The sequence below is a fragment of the Squalius cephalus genome (genome assembly GCF_949319135.1).
Source record: "Squalius cephalus genome assembly, chromosome: 19".
Classification (NCBI taxonomy): Eukaryota; Metazoa; Chordata; class Actinopteri; order Cypriniformes; family Leuciscidae; genus Squalius; species Squalius cephalus.
In genome coordinates this window covers 12,143,033-12,161,244 of record NC_137140.1, presented here as the reverse complement: position 1 = coordinate 12,161,244, position 18,212 = coordinate 12,143,033, and the positions used below count along the sequence as shown (strand labels likewise).

The 18,212-nt window shown below is 42.1% G+C and overlaps 1 protein-coding gene across 2 annotated transcripts in view; it reads right to left on the bottom strand.

The window, feature by feature from the left end:
• Positions 1–18,212, bottom strand: part of mto1 (mitochondrial tRNA translation optimization 1) — a 61,664-nt gene that overhangs the window by 13,424 nt on the left and 30,028 nt on the right. For both annotated transcript variants that reach the window (XM_079851070.1, XM_079851071.1), the window contains exons 3-7: positions 15,160–15,391; positions 14,877–15,076; positions 13,473–13,590; positions 13,086–13,384; positions 155–267 (exon numbers count right to left, since the gene is read on the bottom strand). In XM_079851070.1, coding sequence (XP_079707196.1) covers positions 155–267; positions 13,086–13,384; positions 13,473–13,590; positions 14,877–15,076; positions 15,160–15,346 — 917 coding nt within the window. In that variant the 5' untranslated portion in view covers positions 15,347–15,391. The remainder of the gene's footprint in view (positions 1–154; positions 268–13,085; positions 13,385–13,472; positions 13,591–14,876; positions 15,077–15,159; positions 15,392–18,212) is intronic.

The window sequence follows — 18,212 nt, the reverse complement described above, 5'->3', positions numbered from 1 at the left end:
GTATAAGCTTTCATACGATTTGAAGTTTCCTTGAATTCATGAGGACGTGAACAGCTTTACTAGTCAGAAATTCATTATTATGGTAATTCAGAAAAAGACGTGAACCCCCACCTTAAGCCAGTGGAAAGTGTTTGTGTGGGTGTTCAAACATTACCTGGGTCCTTTAGTGTCTTGCTGTATGTGTGAGTTATGGTGGCTGCTCTCTTTCACCACTCTTTCTACCCCAGGAGTGGTGTAGGTCAGATAACATGGAAGCTGCTCTTCAGGCTACACAGAAAATTAGCAACATGGCGGTTTACTAATCCAAACTATGATGACAGAGATCAGTACCATATTTTTCAAGGCACATCATATGACAGCTTTGTGTGAGGAACCAAGGGGTTGCAAGGTTGAACATTGCCAGGCATTCAGAAGTAGCCATGACAAAATAAAAAATTTCTAACAACATAAATGTTTAAAGGGGTCATATAATGTCATTTTTGAACAAGCTAATATGATTCTTTATGGTCTAAATTAAAAGTTTGTAATATACTTTAATTAAAAATTCTCATTAGTATTGTAAGAAAACACTCATTTTACCTGGTAAAAAAACAGCTCTGTTTTCAGCACGCCGTTTAAGTGCATGTGTCTTTAAATGATAATGAGCTTTGCTCACCCCGCCCCTCTGTTCTGTGCGTACACCGTTTGAAACACAATAACAATAACTCGTTGTTTATTATAAACGTGGGATTATGAATTATATTGAGAACGTCATACATAGAAAACATTCCATAATGTACCCTGAGTGTAAAAATAGCCGCATTCATCGTGAAGCATGCAGCAAGCGATTTGCAAAGATTAATATAAAGATTAATATAAAGGTTAATAAAACGTTACACTCACTCACTTCTTCTGGAGGTGCAGCAGGAACACGAATAGTTGGTACTGATCCTTTTTTCAGGAGCAGCTTCTTAGTAAAATCAGCTTTATACTGACCCTCGTTTGTAAAGCAGTCTGGTGAAATGATTCGCGCAAACATGAAAGCATTGGTTGATCGTGGGGAATTCCCTTCGAAAACAAACTCAGCCACTGCGTCTTCAGCGGTTCAGATTTAGGAACATCAAAATGACTGTTGTGTTCCTTATTACACCCAAGAACACCACAATCGCTTAGACGCCATTCTACTCAGTGCTCCAGCTATCAGCAATGAACGCGCCGGTTGACGCGGGCTATGATTGACAGCTCGCTCACGAGGGCGGGTCTGTGTTGAAACGCTGCTGTCAATCAACCATTGTGGGAGGGGCGTCGATTTTGTGACGTCACAAAATCGAACAGCTTGATTCAGGAGAGGGGGAAACATATAAGAAGATTTAAAAAAAACAATGGGTGGATTTTTATCATTTTATGATGGTTGTGTACAGACACTGCCAACACACATTTCAGTACAATCAACTTGTAAAAGTGCATGTACCATTATATGACCCCTTTAATTGTTTTTCTAGTTTTCCAGTCTCCCTTTGACAGTTCAGGATGGTCACAAAAAGTAGAAGAGCTTTGTTCTTGTGGTGCCATTAGCCAATCAGTGTTTCCTAAACGCAATTTCCCAGCAGCTCAAGGGCCTAAAACTAACTTTTTGCCACACCTGTCAATGGCCGGTGACTTGACAAAATATACCGGCCATGAATATTTTACAAAAATAGCCAGTTATGATACCAAAATTTTAGTGACCAGTGAAAAATTCACAATTCTCTATTCCAATTTCAATATCACAGCTAAAACTACTTCCCTAACTAATATTAATTAAAAACATTATTAAAAAGACAAGTAACAATAGTTTTCAGGTAGAGACATTGAATAAAGTAATCAAATAACACTGTATAAATTAAACAGATTAATCTGCATTCCATAACTTTTTTGGGTTAGAAATTATTCAAAATAAATTTGAGCAAGTAAATAACCAGCCAGTGTTCAAAACTATCTGCTTGCCTTAGCTCGATTCAAAACAGTAAGTTTGTAATAATATTTTTTAATTCTAGTGATACTGGTGGATTTCCGCAGGAAATTCGAGCATGTCTTTGCGTCATTACGTCTAATCTGAACGTGTATCGGCTAGTAGGCTATATTGCATTTGAGGACGTTGGAGGTGGAGATTTAAAGCCTTTTCTCATAGCACTTGATATAATTAAATTAATCAATTTGATGGCGGATCCAGAAAGGTTCAAGCGACAATCACCAGTAACAACTGGAGATTCACCCGTTGTAAAATGCAAAAGAAATCGTTCGGACTTCGGAGTGGCTACAGAAAAAAAGAGACTGCAACCAGGCCCATGCGAAAACAAGGATAAATATCGGAAGGGCATTAAATGTAGTCACGCAATGCTGATGTTGTTAACATTAACAATTTGAGAACAAAGTATAATTTGCACGGTTTGATGTGATATGATAAGCGATCGTTTAGATTTAATCAGCACAATTTACTGCAATGCTTTTTTCCCCTAGTTGGTCAGAACAAAAGTGGATGTTACTTGTTCAGATGACATTTTCCGGTGAAAATTCTTATGTTGGTCATAGGCCTACTTCCAAAAAGTAGAATCTGTGATTCCAAATGACAGTATCCACACCGGCGCGGCGACTGACAGCCGCACATTGTTCTCAAAGCATTGGATTCACCCGCACTGTGCCGTGCCGAGGCACAACCCACGTAAAGTTGATAATTCTGCGAATAACTGCAATTGCAGATTTCAAACAGAGATGGCGACAAAGACGAAAAACTACTGACTACAGACTTAACAAGTCAACGGTCAACGGTCAACTTTGGTTGTTGAAAAGTGCTTAACAAATAAAGTTGGTATGGTATGGTTAACATAAAAAAGCAAATTGAGATGCCAATTTTTTAATTATTTATTTTTTACATAATTTTGTGTGAATATGTCTGTCCAAGTGCAAGAAGACTTGAAACAGAGCTAATATCAGTATTTACGCACTGTCAGAGACTCTGCTTTCTGGGCGCACGCTTCGAATGAGTGCGCACAATAAACTTTCCACACAGCGTGCGAGTAACCAATTGAGTTCCTTTTCGTGTCTTCTTGCACTTGAATATTTAATTTGGCATGACAGTGCAGCACTGGGCCGTCATCTGTCCCGAGCGTAATTTACGTTCATGTTCTCACAACGTTGCTTTGTTAGAGTTCATAAAGATGTTACCACCCAAATGGTGATTGACACCACTTAATATACTCCTCAATGCGTTTTTTACACGCATTTGGCACTTGGTGAGTTAATTTTAAAGGAGAACTCCGGTCAATTTTAACATTGAGCTCATTTTTTTGTACATTTGGAGTGCTGTCAATACAGAGAACAACGACAAAAATCGGTGTTGCCTACACCGAGTTATTCTATTTATAAAATTTGCACCCTGTTGACTTCAATGGGGCAAGTTTTAAACCTGCTTTTAGCCTCTTAACATCCTTGATGTGTCATTACAAGTGCACAGAAAATGTGAGTGATTCCTTCAGAGTGAACACGAGTGAATCTGACTGCAGTAGATGTGAAAGATATGTATAAAAATTATGTTATTTAAGCCAGCGCAAATACCTGTGTTTACATCCTGTTTTCGGTTGAAGTCCAAAGTAGTCGATTGTCGAGTTCACGCGCGTGATCCTATGCGCGTGAACTCGGCAATCGACTACTTTGACAATATGACATCAGGGTAGCTGCACAATTTTTAAAGTCAAATTTAAGGCTTTTTAAGACCTTTTTAAGACCTGAAGAAATCAAAATTAATACCGTACATTAGGGGTGCGCAATATTGACAAAAATATGTCTCGATATTTTCAAAGTTTTGTTGATAATAATTCGATGATATTTTACTGAATGTGTTTTTGTACTGGTACCCTGGCTGGTTTAGGCCTGTTGTTGACAGCAGACTCACGAAGATATTCATATTTTTATATATTCTATGCAGTGGTCAGTTCACAGTAGTAGTAAAAAAAAACAACAACAACATCGCTGTCTGTTGGACTACACGGCTTCATTATGAAATTCTCGTCAGCGATATGAAGTGAAAATTGACAATATTGTGTCCAAAAAGTAACTCACAATGTTAACTTTATTGTTAATTTAACTGTTGTATAAAATAAATAGCACAGTTGCAATTGTGCACAGGAAAACGGCACTCTTGCTCATGTGATATTCTAATATAATATGAAGGCAAATCAGTAGCAGAACTCGAGAGCACGTAGATGTGAATTTGAGAACTTGTACAATAAATATTCGTACTTGTACATGAACATTTACACTCACAGCTCAAATGTGAAAACCTGTAAAATAAAAATCTGAAGTTGAATGTTGAAATTTGCACTCGCAGACAATAGTCACAAACCTGTATTCTGAATCTGAAGCTGCAGACAAGTAGACACAAATGTGTAAAATGCCATTCACAGAAATACAACGACAGACACAAACTTGTAATATATATTTTGCATTTAATCTTACATTCACATTCGCGGTACAACCTCAATTAGGCACTTGCAACTTCTCAAATCTGTCACTGCAATTTCAAATTTCGCGCCTTGACTTTTGCTACTCTTTTCGCGATATATCAGGTGCAAAACTAACTTGTGCACTTGAAACTCAGAGGCGGTGAGAGAGAAAGGGGGGCGGGAGGAGGGGGGGTCAAAGGAGCCGTTTTATTGGTTGGCACCTAGCCAATGAAATGGGACTTCGATGATGTCACGAAACCCACGTGCACTGAAACGCTATTAGACTGATATTAAAAGAAATAAACAATATTATCAAACTCAGTAAACACCATGCTAATAATGCATACTACAGAAAAGCAGATGAGCACAGAATATGACGAAAGAAAGCAAATGTGTGTTCAGTGCAAATAAACTTGCTGCCTGTGTTTTATTAATAATGCAACGAATTATGTTTTTTGTTATTGTTTTTTTTTATATATATATAACTGTTGATCCATTAAGCCTCATTAAGCGTTTTCTTGGTTTTCTATGGGAAGAAAACGTACAATTGTTGCGTTCATATTCTGTGCTCAATTGCTTTTCTGTGTGCTTTGTTTGTATGGTGTTTCCTGAGTTTGGTCTTTTAATACTACTGTCTCAATTAAACGCGTTGTGTTCATATTCTGTGCTCATCTGCTTTTCTGTAGTATGCATTATTAGCATGGTGTTTACTGAGTTTGATAATATTGTTTATTTCTTTTAATATCAGTCTAATAGTTTCAGTGCACGCGGGTTTCGTGACATCATCGAAGTCCCATTTCATTGGCTAGGTGCCAACCAATAAAACGGCTCCTTTGACCCGCCCCCCTTTCTCTCTCACCGCCTCTGAGTTTCAAGTGCACAAGTTAGTTTTGCACCTGATATATCGCGAAAAGAGTAGCAAAAGTCAAGGCGCGAAATTTGAAATTGCAGTGACAGATTTGAGAAGTTGCAAGTGCCTAATTGAGGTTGTACCGCGAATGTAAATGTAAGATTAAACGCAAAATATATATTACAAGTTTGTGTCTGTCGTTGTATTTGAATGGCATTTTACACATTTGTGTCTACTTGTCTGCAGCTTCAGATTCAGAATACAGGTTTGTGACTATTGTCTGCGAGTGCAAATTTCAACATTCAACTTCAGATTTTTATTTTACAGGTTTTCACATTTGAGCTGTGAGTGTAAATGTTCATGTACAAGTACGAATATTTATTGTACAAGTTCTCAAATTCACATCTACGTGCTCTCGAGTTTTGCTACTGATTTACCTTCATAATATAACAACATAAGATAAATATAAGACAACAACTCATTTGGGGACATCTATAACTGCACTGACACATCACGCAGTGAAAGCAAGCATGAGAGACAAACGCGATGTCAGCTCGCACTCGCAGTGCCTCGTACATAGTTAAAACAATTATTACAATCTCATCATAGTTCATAGACAATATTGCACACTCCTAAGCACATAAAGAATGAACTTACAATTGAACTGCCATTTACTCGTTTTCTTCTCTCCTCTCGCGTGCAGGAGACAGACATAATATGCTGCCGTAAGTGATGCGAATTGTCACGTGAACAAGCAAATCCACAAAGATAGAATTAAAAAAATAATACGTAGGCCTACGCTAACTAGATAGACTTATCTAAATGCTTTCAAAATTAAAACTAAGTCAACGTGTCATCTAAAATTTAAGACCTTTCATAATAGTCCATGAGCCAGGTTGGTTCATCGGTATCATCGGGGGGACAAATGCTATCATTGTTTTTTGGCAAGTACACCCCCTAGTATTAGAAAAATCACGATAGCAGTGCAGGGGTGGTAGCGAAATCACTTTTTTTCAGCTTATGAAGTTACTAACCCCCTAAAATAAATTCCGTTTTTGAAATCTGGTGTATATCTGGTTTAGGCTCATGCTAGGGATATTGTCAATATTCTATAATATGGTGCTTGGTATCGTTGGAAAGGGAACCTTTTAGGCTTTCATTTAAGCCCAGTAGATGAATCTGTCTGACAAACACAGAGGTCACATGACTTCTTTAAACCAGAAATAACACACATTTTTTCACAATTTTTTCTTATCCCTGTGGCATGAAAGAACACCACGGACACAAAACTCAACAACTTCAATAATCAAGGCACTCTGATGACTCAGAAAATGTATAATATACCCATACTATTTATTTGTGAGAGCCTTAAATCAGACTTGTGCAGCCAGTACAAGTCTTCAAAATAGAATAGAGCCAATAGAATGGAGACCTATTAGTTGTAAAAGTCAATAAAGAAACAGGTTGTAAATTGAATATATTTAATCAAAGACTGGTTTGTATGTTGATGTCCATTATTTTATTATCTAATCATCATCATTTTCCATGTCGTCCTCGTCTTCATCTGAACTTTCTACACAGGTCACCTGGTTTTCACACTGGTTTTTGTGCAATTCAAAACTTTGTGCACATTCAATATATATATATATATATATATATATATATATATATATATATATATATATCTGTGTTCTCTGAGATTTGGAGGAGTCATCATATTTTGAGAAAAATAAAGTTTTAATAGGCTATTACAAGAATAAAGTCACTATATTTCAGAAAATAATCTTAGTCTGATGTGCATTACGTGATTGCTCTGCTGATACGGTAGATCTCAGACCTCCTGACAGACTCAGAGCCCCGTTTGGGTCTCTGGTCTCTGAATGAGACAAAGTTTAGGGAAGTGGATGTACGCTGCTCTACGTCGGAGGTGGAAACACGAAACTACGGCAGAAATCGACACTCGGTTACTAACGTAAACTCGGTTCTCTCTAGAGAGGGAACGAGTGTTGCGTAAGTTTAGCTTACGCTACGGGAAAACTCCTTTTCTCTTTCTTAATTTTTAGAATGTAAAACGCATTTGCTGCAGCAGGCAGACCTAGGCGAGACAGCTCGCGCGCCTATTGGCTGCTCTGCGGCAACTGCTGCAACCTATCAGTGCGTCAGACATGACGTCAGCGCCAATGAGAGGCTTGCCTCACGCTGTCGTCATGGCCCGCCAAGATGGGTGTGGCCTTAGCCTATAAATACCCATCACCCAGGTTGCACAATGATTTCAGTCGACTGGAAGCGAAACCATAATGCAGCACAAGCACGGCAGGCTACGGAACACTTGTTCCCTCTCTAGAGAGAACCAAGGTTACGTTAGTAACCGAGTGTCGTTCTCTTACGAGAGTACTCTCGTGTTGCGTAAGTTTAGCTTACGCTACGGGAACCCTATGTAAAGCACCGTGCGTGCTGAGGTTCCAGCACTTATGTCCCAAGGGCAGTAGCCCAGGGCTCATTTATAAGTGAAGCGATCGCAACTGCAGAACAGGGCGGGACGACTCGGTATTATGAGATTATAACAGTTAAGGCAGTATATCAACCTTGAAACTGCATAAGCCCACAGGACGTTGCAGCATATCAACAGTCTAATCAAACTGAGTTGGGTAGACATTGTTAATATGGCATAATCAAACTGAGAACAGCCTGACCTGTAGGGCGGGTACTTCCAGGTTATAGAACCTTACAAATGTAGACAGTTAGGCCCAGCCTGCTGCCATACAAATGTCATGAAGTGAGACCCCACTTGTCCAGGCCCACGATGAGGCCATGTCTCTAGTCGAGTGGGCCCTAACCCCCAAAGGGCAATCCAGGCCCTTGGACGCATAAGCCAACGCGATAGCGTCTACTATCCATCTGGACAGGGTCTGTTTCGAGACGCGGCCACTGAACGAAACGAAAAGCTGCTCCGTTTGCCTAAAGGCAGCAGAGCGCTCCACATAAATCCTTAAAGCCCTTACTGGGCAAAGGAGGTTAACCCCAGCCTCACTGTCGGACGCAGGGAGGGCCGAAAGGGAAATAACTTGCGCTCTAAAAGGGGTCGCAAGCACCTTTGGGACATAACCATGCCTTGGTTTGAGGATGACCTTAGAGTCATTAGGCCCAAATTCCAGGCACGTAGCACTCACCGAGAGCGCGTGTTGTCGGTCGCCCACCCGTTTTACTGAGGCTAGTGCCAACAGAAAAGCGGTTTTGAAGGACAGGTACTTTAGCTCCACTGCGTGTAATGGTTCGAACGGCCCACCTTTCATGGCCTCTAGGACCGTGGAAAGGTCCCAAGCTGGAACCGAGGGTGGCCGAGGAGGGTTCAGCCTCCTAGCTCCCCTGAGGAAACGGATTATGAGGTCATTCTTTCCCAGCGACTGGCCATTCACAGGCTTCGTAAAAGCCGTTATAGCCGCCACATACACCTTGAGCAAGGATGGGGTTCTCCCGCTGTCCAACAGCTCTTGTAGGAAAGAAAGCACCACCGTTACCTCACAATCTAGCGGGTTTAAGTCATGAGCTGAGCACCATTCAGCGAACACTGACCATTTAGACGCATAGAGCCGTCTAGTAGACGGAGCTCTAGCCTCTGTGATCGTGTTTGGCACTCCCTCCGGGAGGTGAAATGATTATAGTTGATCGCCCACACATGTAGGGCCCACAGCTCGGGGTATGGGTGCCAAATTGCGCCCTGGGCCTGGGACAACAGGTCCTTCCTCAGCGGAATCGGCCATGGAGCTGTGTTCCCCAGTTCTATCAGTTCTGGGAACCAGACTTGATTCTCCCATAGCGGGGCTTCCAGGAGTATCGAGCATTTGCTCTCCCTGACTCGCTTGATTACCTGTGGTAACAAGGCGACCAGGGGAAAGGCATAGAGAGGACGCCTGGGCCAGTTTAGGGCCAGCGCGTCTCTTTCTTTTGAAAAGAACATTGGGCAGTGAGCGTTGGTTTGCGACGCAAACAGGTCTACCTCTGCTCTGCCGAAAATGTCCCAGATGTTTTGCACCGTCAGGGGATGCAGGGACCACTCCCCTGGGGAAAGTTTGGCCCTGGATAGCATATCTGGGCCCACGTTCAGGACGCCCAGCACACAGGGAGATGCTTTATTACAGACACAGCTGTGTAGTCTCGCGGTGCGAGGCACAGAGTGCTTTTCACAAAGTGTGTGCGCTGAGAGGCAGACACGTGATCTGCACTTGAAACACTGCCAGCTCGAGCTGGGTTCATACGCTGAGGCGTTATGTGTGTGCGTAGCGCAGATACAGTTGTTTTCATAGGCAGGGGTGAGCGCTGTACAGCGGGCACATTTCCTACACTTAAAACATGAACGGCATGAGCCGGTTTGACTGATATGGACTGTGTGGTGGTGTGAGACACTGCGTGGGTAGTGCTGGTGTGCAGGGGTGGGCACTGGGTAGTGGGCACCTTTCCTACATTCAAAACACCTTCGGCCTGAGCCGGAATATGACCAGACATAATGCTCTTTTCGAGATTTATGTGGGTCGCCGTAAAAACGGCGTTTGTGTGCAGGCGAGCAAGTTGAGTAACTGGCTCGTTGGCTGCTGAATACACTCTTCGAGTCGCCTCTGTTGAGGGAACTGAGAGAGCGGGTCGAGCTGATTTCGATGGCGGTCCGGCCGCGGCGGGACTTAACCATTGGCGCTTTCCTAGGGGGGCTAGGAAGACTTAGAAGCTCTGTGCGAGCTTGGGCCTGGTTCCCCGGGGAGGAGGCGGTCTGCGGCGGCTAGTAGAGCGCGAGTGCTGACGTGCATCCCGGGCCTGGAGATGTTGCGGGGTAGGCGGAGGAGACGGTGGGGGAGCTGTTCTTCGAGCGGGCGGCTGCTTCTTAGCACGGCCTGCTGCAGAGCTGGAGCGCCGCGGCAAAAAGTGTCTCATAGCTTGAGACGTTTTCTGCACCTCCGAGTATCGCTCCGTAAAGCCCTTCACCAAGGGACCGAAGAGACCGGCTGGTGAAACAGGAGTGTCTAGAAAGGTGGCACGGTCAGACTCAGACATGTCAGACAGCGTTAGCCACAGGTGACACTCTGTGACGGTGAGGGAGGCCATGTTGCGGCCAATGGCCTGGGCAGTGGCTTTAATAGCTCTGAGAGCTAAGTCCATCACGCTCCTTAAGTCCGTCAAGGTGTTGGTCCAGCCTCGTCCAGTGAACGGAGAAGGTTGGCCTGGTAAATTTGCAAAATAGCCATGGTGTGGAGATTAGCCATGGTCCTGGCAGAAAACAGCCATCCAACCTGTTGGGCGTGGGCTCCTGGGGCATAGTCCGGTCAAGGCCAAGGTCCTCCAAGGCCTTCGTGAGGAGGCGGAGAAGCTCAGCGTCGACAGAGGCCCTTACGCTGGACTCCTGTGTCGACGGCGCGGGGTCAGGGATGGAACCCAACCATTCCTCGCTCCCGGACGTGAGGAGAGAGCAGCTGTCGTCCTCCACAACATCCCCTTCCATCCCCTCGGCCGCCGCGGGGCGCTGGCCGTCAAGGAAGGAGACGGGGGACTCCGAGAAGGAGGCTCGCGGGGACGCTGCCGGCGAGTGCTCCTTCACCGAAGCTTCTGGTGGCCTTTGTGAGTGGCGCTTCTTACGGCGCAGCCCAACAGAAGGCATGGGAGAGGCGGACTTGATGGCGAACAAAGCCTGTCGAGCCCGCAGGGTCGAAAGAGGCAATGACTCGCATTCACGGCAGCCGCCGTCGGCGAGCGCATGGTCCACGTGTTCTTTACCCAGGCAGGAAGCGCACAGCACGTGGCGGTCCCCGTCGCTGAGGACGGCTCTGCACGAGCCGCAGAACATGAGAGGCATTTAGAAATGCCTGGCTCTTTTAGAGAGAAACTTGTGTGTGGCAGCGGCGAACACACGGAGAAGTGAAAGGATATAGGCGCCGGATAGCGCAGCAGGTACGGCGAGTGAATATCCAGCCGGCGTCCTCAGAACTCGAGCTCGTCCCGCTGATAGAGCTGTTCGACGGCGCAGCTTCTTCTCTCAGAGATCCAGCGAAGTGTAGTCACTCGCTGAAAGGAGACGAAATCATTGTGCAACCTGGGCGATGGGTATTTATAGGCTAAGGCCACACCCATCTTGGCGGGCCATGACGACAGTGCGAGGCGAGCCTCTCATTGGCGCTGACGTCATGTCTGACGCACTGATAGGTTGCAGCAGTTGCCGCAGAGCAGCCAATAGGCGCGCGAGCTGTCTCGCCTAGGTCTGCCTGCTGCAGCAAATGCGTTTTACATTCTAAAAATTAAGGATAATTTTTTGCTTCAGTATTCTCGAGAAAAGGAGTTTTCCCGTAGCGTAAGCTAAACTTACGCAACACGAGAGTACTCTCGTAAGAGAAACACGGAGGAGCTCAAACGCGACACATCTGCCGCAGCATCTGAAGATGCACAGACCGCGGACGGCGCGCTGCTCATCTCTCTATTTTTACAGCGATTGATTCCTGCCGGTTCCATAATGAGACTGGCGCGGCCAGAGACATTTTGGGCGCTGCGGCATATTAAATATATTATAAATAGTTTTTCTGCGTGAGAAATACAATGTGTGGCGAGAGGGCATGACAAAAGACCGAAATGAGTGACTGTCACGTGACACTTGAGAGCCCTGACTGCACTGTAGCAGTTACTGTTACACTGTTTAACCTGCTAGATAGCTAGCCTGCTAAAAACACCAAGCTTACATTAGCTACTGCTACTATTCCCCACCAATTCACAAGCACAAGAGAAAAAGTATTTTGTACTTACATTTAATACCCCTGGAATTCAGTGGAAGTTGATTGAAGATGGCATAGTTGGTAGTGTTGTTATAACCAGTCAACTGAACCAACAATCTTTTCACAAAACTGACAAAACCTTGTCAAACTGTCAAAATCCATCAACATTCCGTGCATGAGCTACTTTCTGACATTCTAACTGAAAGTGGGTGAATATCAAAATACATGATAGAAACATTTTGTTAAACCACTTACAAGTGTTATGTTGACAACACTATTGAAACAATTACTTTTTATTACAACTGTACATGAATAAATAGGCCATTTGGCCCTGGACTAATAGGGTATTCTATTTGTCCATTCTATTGGCTCTATTCTATTTTGAAGACTTGTGCTGGCTGCACAAGTCTAATTTAAGGCTCTCACAAATAAATAGTATGGGTATATTATACATTTTCTGAGTCATCAGAGTGCCTTGAGAATTGAAGTTGTTGAGTTTTGTGTCCGTGGTGTTCTTTCATGCCACAGGGATAAAAGAAAGCACACAGTTTAGGTGGAAATTGTAAAAATGTGTGTTATTTCTGGTTTAAAGAAGTCATGTGACCTCTGTGTTTGTCAGACAGATTCAGTACTGGGCTTAAATGAAAGCCTAAAAGGTCCCCTTTCCAACGATATCAAGCACCATATTACAGAATATTGACAATATCCCTAGCATGAGCCTAAACCAGATATACACCAGATTTCAAAAACTGAATTTATTTTAGGGGGTTAGTAACTTCATGAGCTGAAAAAAGTGATTTCGCTACCACCCCTGCACTGCTATCGTGATTTTTCTAATACTAGGGGTGTATACCTTGCCAAAAATCACTATGAGACTTTGTCCCCCCAGATGATACCAATGGACCAAATTTGGGGCCCTGGCTGATGGACTGTAAGTAAAAATAAGACTTTTTATGGCCTTAAATAAAAAAAAAATCTAATTTAAGACCTTTAAGACTTTTTAAGGATCCACAGGGACCCTGTTCATACCTTGCAGTGTGTGTGTGTATTCATGAAGCTGAATGGAGTGGGACTTGGGTCAGGCAAACGAATAAGGGTGAGGGAGAAGTCGATCGTATCCTTGATGATACGGGGAGGAGTACCAGTCCTCAGCCGGCCAACCTTCAACCCCAAAACTTCTTTCAAGGTATGAGAGAGACCCGCACAGGAAGGCGGATCAGCCATTCGCCCCCCTGGAGAAGTGTTTTGGCCGATGAAGAGAGCACCAGACAGGAAGGTGCCAGTGGTCAGAACCACAGAGCGGGAATGGATTTCACCACCTCCATAAGCTGCCACAGACAACATTTGGTCAAAACATGAATCCGTCTCTCTGTTATTAGGAAGAGTGGAGTGAGTTGAGTATATGATGTTTCTCACCCAAGCGTATTCCGTAAACTTTATGTCTTCCTGGTTTCTCTGGATCAGCCGTAGTGAATAGAAGGTCCTGCACAGAGCCCTCTAGGATGGTCACTCTCGGTGTAGATAAAAGCTCTGACTGAAAAACAGAAGGTCAAGATGGTGTTACTATAAAATCCATAGAAATCTATACCTAGATTTTCTTTGGTTGCTGTTCCTATAAGCCACTATCATGGCTGTACCCACCATTGAGGTCTTCCGGTCTTTAGTATTTTTAACCAAGATAACCAAGTTTCTCATGAGCTGCCTCAGCAGTCTACTAGTGCTTGCCAATGTCGAAAGGTTTAAGGCAACCAATCAAAGAAGGCAGGCTTTACTGTTCACAAAGGCTGCTGATTGCGAGATAAGATGCAAGTAGCAAAACTAAACATTTAATATTTTATTGTTTTTTAGTTTTAGTGAAACAAGGGAATTCATTATTATATTGTATGCATGCACAATTGAATTGAAACGAGGGAACGGTTTAATAAAACGTACTCGCATATTAGTAAGTCAAGGGAACTAATTGTTAATTCATGGCCACTATGTACTTTTTTTCCCCCATATGTCATGTGCAGGGCTCCATGGTTTCAACATATTAGGCATAATAATATTAATGAATGTGCCTATATTGAGATTTAATTTAATAAACTTAGTGACCTAGCTTTCCTGGTAGCCTTCAGTAAATTCACTTGTCTAAGAAAATAATTCTTAATACAAATAAATATCAGTTGACTCGATGTTTGCTTTCTTCAGTCAAGTCAAGTCACCTTCATTTATATATCACTTTTTAGAACACAGATTGTTTCAAAACAACTTTACAGTGATAATAGGAAATTGATGGAACAGAGATTGTTTTGGCTGTACAGCAGCTCTAGAAGAAAGTCATTGTCCAGTTTAAGTAAGTTTTTGATTGATTTCCGTTGTAGAAATCATTAGTTATTAACCGCTTACACAACACCATTTTCAACTGAAAACAGAAAACTTTGAATGCGTTCTGGCCATTCATTTACATGATAATGGCGTTTTGGTGGCCTGAGAACGCAAACTTTGAAATAGGGATCAAAGTGAACGTTTTTGAAATCAATACCGTTATCATCTCCGTGTAAACTTCAAAAACGTGTATCTGTGAAAACGGTGACGGCATGCACATGCATATTACATCTATGAAATTTATAGTTTTATGAGAATAAAGACTTCAATTAAATCTGTTTATCATATAAAGCAATCATTTCTCTTTAGAAGACATGGATTAAACTGCTCGATTACTTTTACAATGTCTTTATAAACGTTTTGAAGTTTGAAAGTTTGGTTGCATGGAGTTTCAATAGATGGACAAAACTCAACTAATTAGTATTTTCTTTAGTAATGCTGACAGAATGGAACCTGTATAAAGTCTTTATAGCGTTGGCGGTCCAGCTGGGTTCTGGGGCCCCACACTGCAGGCCCCTTACTGCGGTTAAGAATAGAGAAATGAACCCCGGCCCAGTCTCCAGCCCGTCCCATGACACCATCCAGAGCGTCAATCTCCTTCACCAGATGACCTTTCCCGACACCCCCCAGCGATGGGTTACACGAGAGCGCCCCTACAAGACAAATGGAGAACAGTGTTTAGAGGTTGTTCTGAATAATATCTAAATAAGGTGCTATAGTAAACCTTTCAACTCACCGATAGTTTGGATTTTCTGTGTGATGAGAAGTGTCTTTGCTCCAACTCTGCTGGCGGCCGCCACTGCTTCGGTTCCAGCATGACCGCCACCCACCACGATGACATCATAATGTTGAGTGTGAATATAAGAGGCCTGAATGGAGCAGGTGGAGAGAGTCTTTGGAAAGCGCAATCTTCTTGCCAACATGATTGTCAAGGTGGTACACTGCCTTGGATGGTAAGGATTTTCGATCTGTGATCAAAAAAGGAGGTATAAAAAGCTGCTTTAGTAATCAATATGCTTTTACATCTGTCTACAAGCAGCATAGAACACTCTCCAGCTGAAATACTAAATGATTGGTTATTTTAAACAGCAAATCTAATCTCTATCATAAATGTTGCATCTGAAAAACCAGCTGCATTATCCTGCAAAAAAATGTTTATGGAAATTGCACCATAGCAATTTGTACAAATTAAACATGTTTTAATGTTTTTAAATTAAAGATGTTTTAACAAACATTTTACTACAAATACAACCAAAATACCATGGTTAATATAGTTAAACCATGCATAACCACAAATTAACCACGATTTAAAAACCATGGTATTTGTGGTAAAACTGTGGTTATACAAATGGTAATCAATCCGCCAAAAAAGCATGGTTATAATAAAACTAAGGTTCGTTTTCATAGGGGATGTAACCAGCGTGAAGTTGGCCCCCCACCCAACGCAAAACATCAGCAAAATAGTCCCAATCGTTTGTGCTGGTTTGTGGCGGTAAACATTTTGTTGGTGCTGCTTCCATGTTTTTTTAAATATTAGACTTTGAATTTTAGGCAATGATGTCACCAGCCCCCCCACATGATCCAAATTCACCCAAAGTAGTCTCAACCGTTTGTGCTTCGTTTGTGCTGTAAAAAATTTTGTTTGTGCTGCTTCAGTTTTTAAAATATTAGACAATACATTGAACTGAATGACATAGGCACTTTGTATGCACTTAGGGGCGAGTATGATTATTAACATTTAAATTTCTTTGAATTAGATTTTCTTGAATATTGACCTATTGCCTATTGACCTGCATAACGTTCTGGCTCCTGCTGGCTACAGGGGATATGCTCTGCATTTTGTTTAAAAAAAAAAAAAAAACACCTTACACATTGTGTAAGGTCACAAGGCAGGCGCATATCCATGACAGGTCCCGTGGCAGGGGCATTTAACAGTGACGGATCCTCTGGCAGCTGGCCCTAGCGGTGACAGGTCGAGCGGCAGCTCCCCTGAGAAGGGTATTCCTGCACAACCGGAGGCTGCAGTTTCAGGACACCAGTTCTAGGACCCCAGTTTCAGGACCCTAGTTTTTTGTGACACCTACCGAACTGGATCACCAAAAACACTAATTTAAGATGGATGACATGGACACCAATCAGACTGTGAGTACCGATATTCAATTAAGTTTTATTTTATAACGTTTAAACGAAGCAAAGTTTATATAGCCAAAGTGAGAGCTGCTAACTATGAATTAATTATTAGAATTTGTGTGCTTGTTTTATTAATTACTATGACGTTCTTAATTTGTGGCCATGATTTAATGAATCCTTGTTGAGTTTTAATGACTATAATAAGTAAATCTAGCCAGCACATTAATTAAACTTAAAAAGATGACAAAAGCATGTTGATGTGTGTAAGATTTACCTGTAGCTTACTGTATTAGTGTGAAACTTGCTTAATACTCATTGTTTTACCATATTAGTTAAGTATAAAATGTATACTTAAGTATGAAGTGCAGTTCATCTGTGGTGTTCTTTTTCCAGAGGTATGCCGAACCATGTAATGTGTTTGTGTGTCCTGCTCCTGCACTTACAAAATGTACTGTAATTACTGCATGCTAGCGCTACTCGTGTATGGACCCATGTATAATGGCTTGCTGTTCAGTAGTGGTATAATAGTATATTTATATTAACGTTTTTCATAGGCCATCATATATGCCCTGGCTGTCCTCCGGAATGTCTCCTTGCAGGAGGCTGAGCACGTCTTCCTTTCTGGTCCGGATTATCATTACAGGTCAGATTAAATTACGAATTATTTTTGCACAATGCCCAGTGCACCCTTTTGTTACTGATATTTATGTTAAGACAACAGTGATTGTTATCTAATAACTATTTCAGAGAAGTGGAAGAATTTAACTGAAAAACTGACAAACAATTGAGGAAAGAAGGGAGACCATTCAATTGGTGGGTATTGCTCTTATATACTTACAAATTTGGAGCTTCAGTAACATGAATTTTCTGTTTGGTTTCTCTCTAAAACTCCAACCGTCTCGCTCTCTCTCTCTCTCTCTCTCTCTCTCTCTCTCTCTCTCTCTCTCTCTCAGAGTTGAAGCCTACAGCCATTCTGTCTTTTTGGTGCTGTTGTTATTGCAAATATATATATATATATATATATATATATATATATATATATATATATATATATATATATATATATATATATATATATATATATATATACATTCTTGAATCATTCTTGAGTCTTGTCTTGCCTCTCTACAAACTTTAAAATATCTGGCTGTAATTTAGTGATTGTGTGGCAGGATGGGCTACTACCCCTCCTAATTTTAACTATATAAAATAACTTTTGATGCATCGGTCTAATTTAATCATCTTCATTTATTAATATCTATAGATTCGTATGCATGAATTGTGCATTTCCAGTTCTCAAAACAGTTAATAACAAAACAAAAAAAACTTTATACAAAATACATCATGCTCTTCTTCGCTAACCGAACAAACAATTCATTGTCTGTGGCTGTGTTTGTGCGCGCGGGAAATATGCTGCGCATAACAATAGAAAACAAGGAGAAACGCGCAGTCACATGCTCAAACAATCAACAACGTCGCTCTAGGTTTCTGGACTGGCTGCAGTAACACGTCTTTGTCCATGCGGGGGCGCTCGCAGGCGAGTGCAGAATGAATGGAGGTCTATGGCGAAAAACCCTCAAAATCCACTTTTCTCAGGATATAATTTTTGTCTAGTAATTTGAATGTTGTATTCGAAAGGAGATGCAAAGAAATTACACA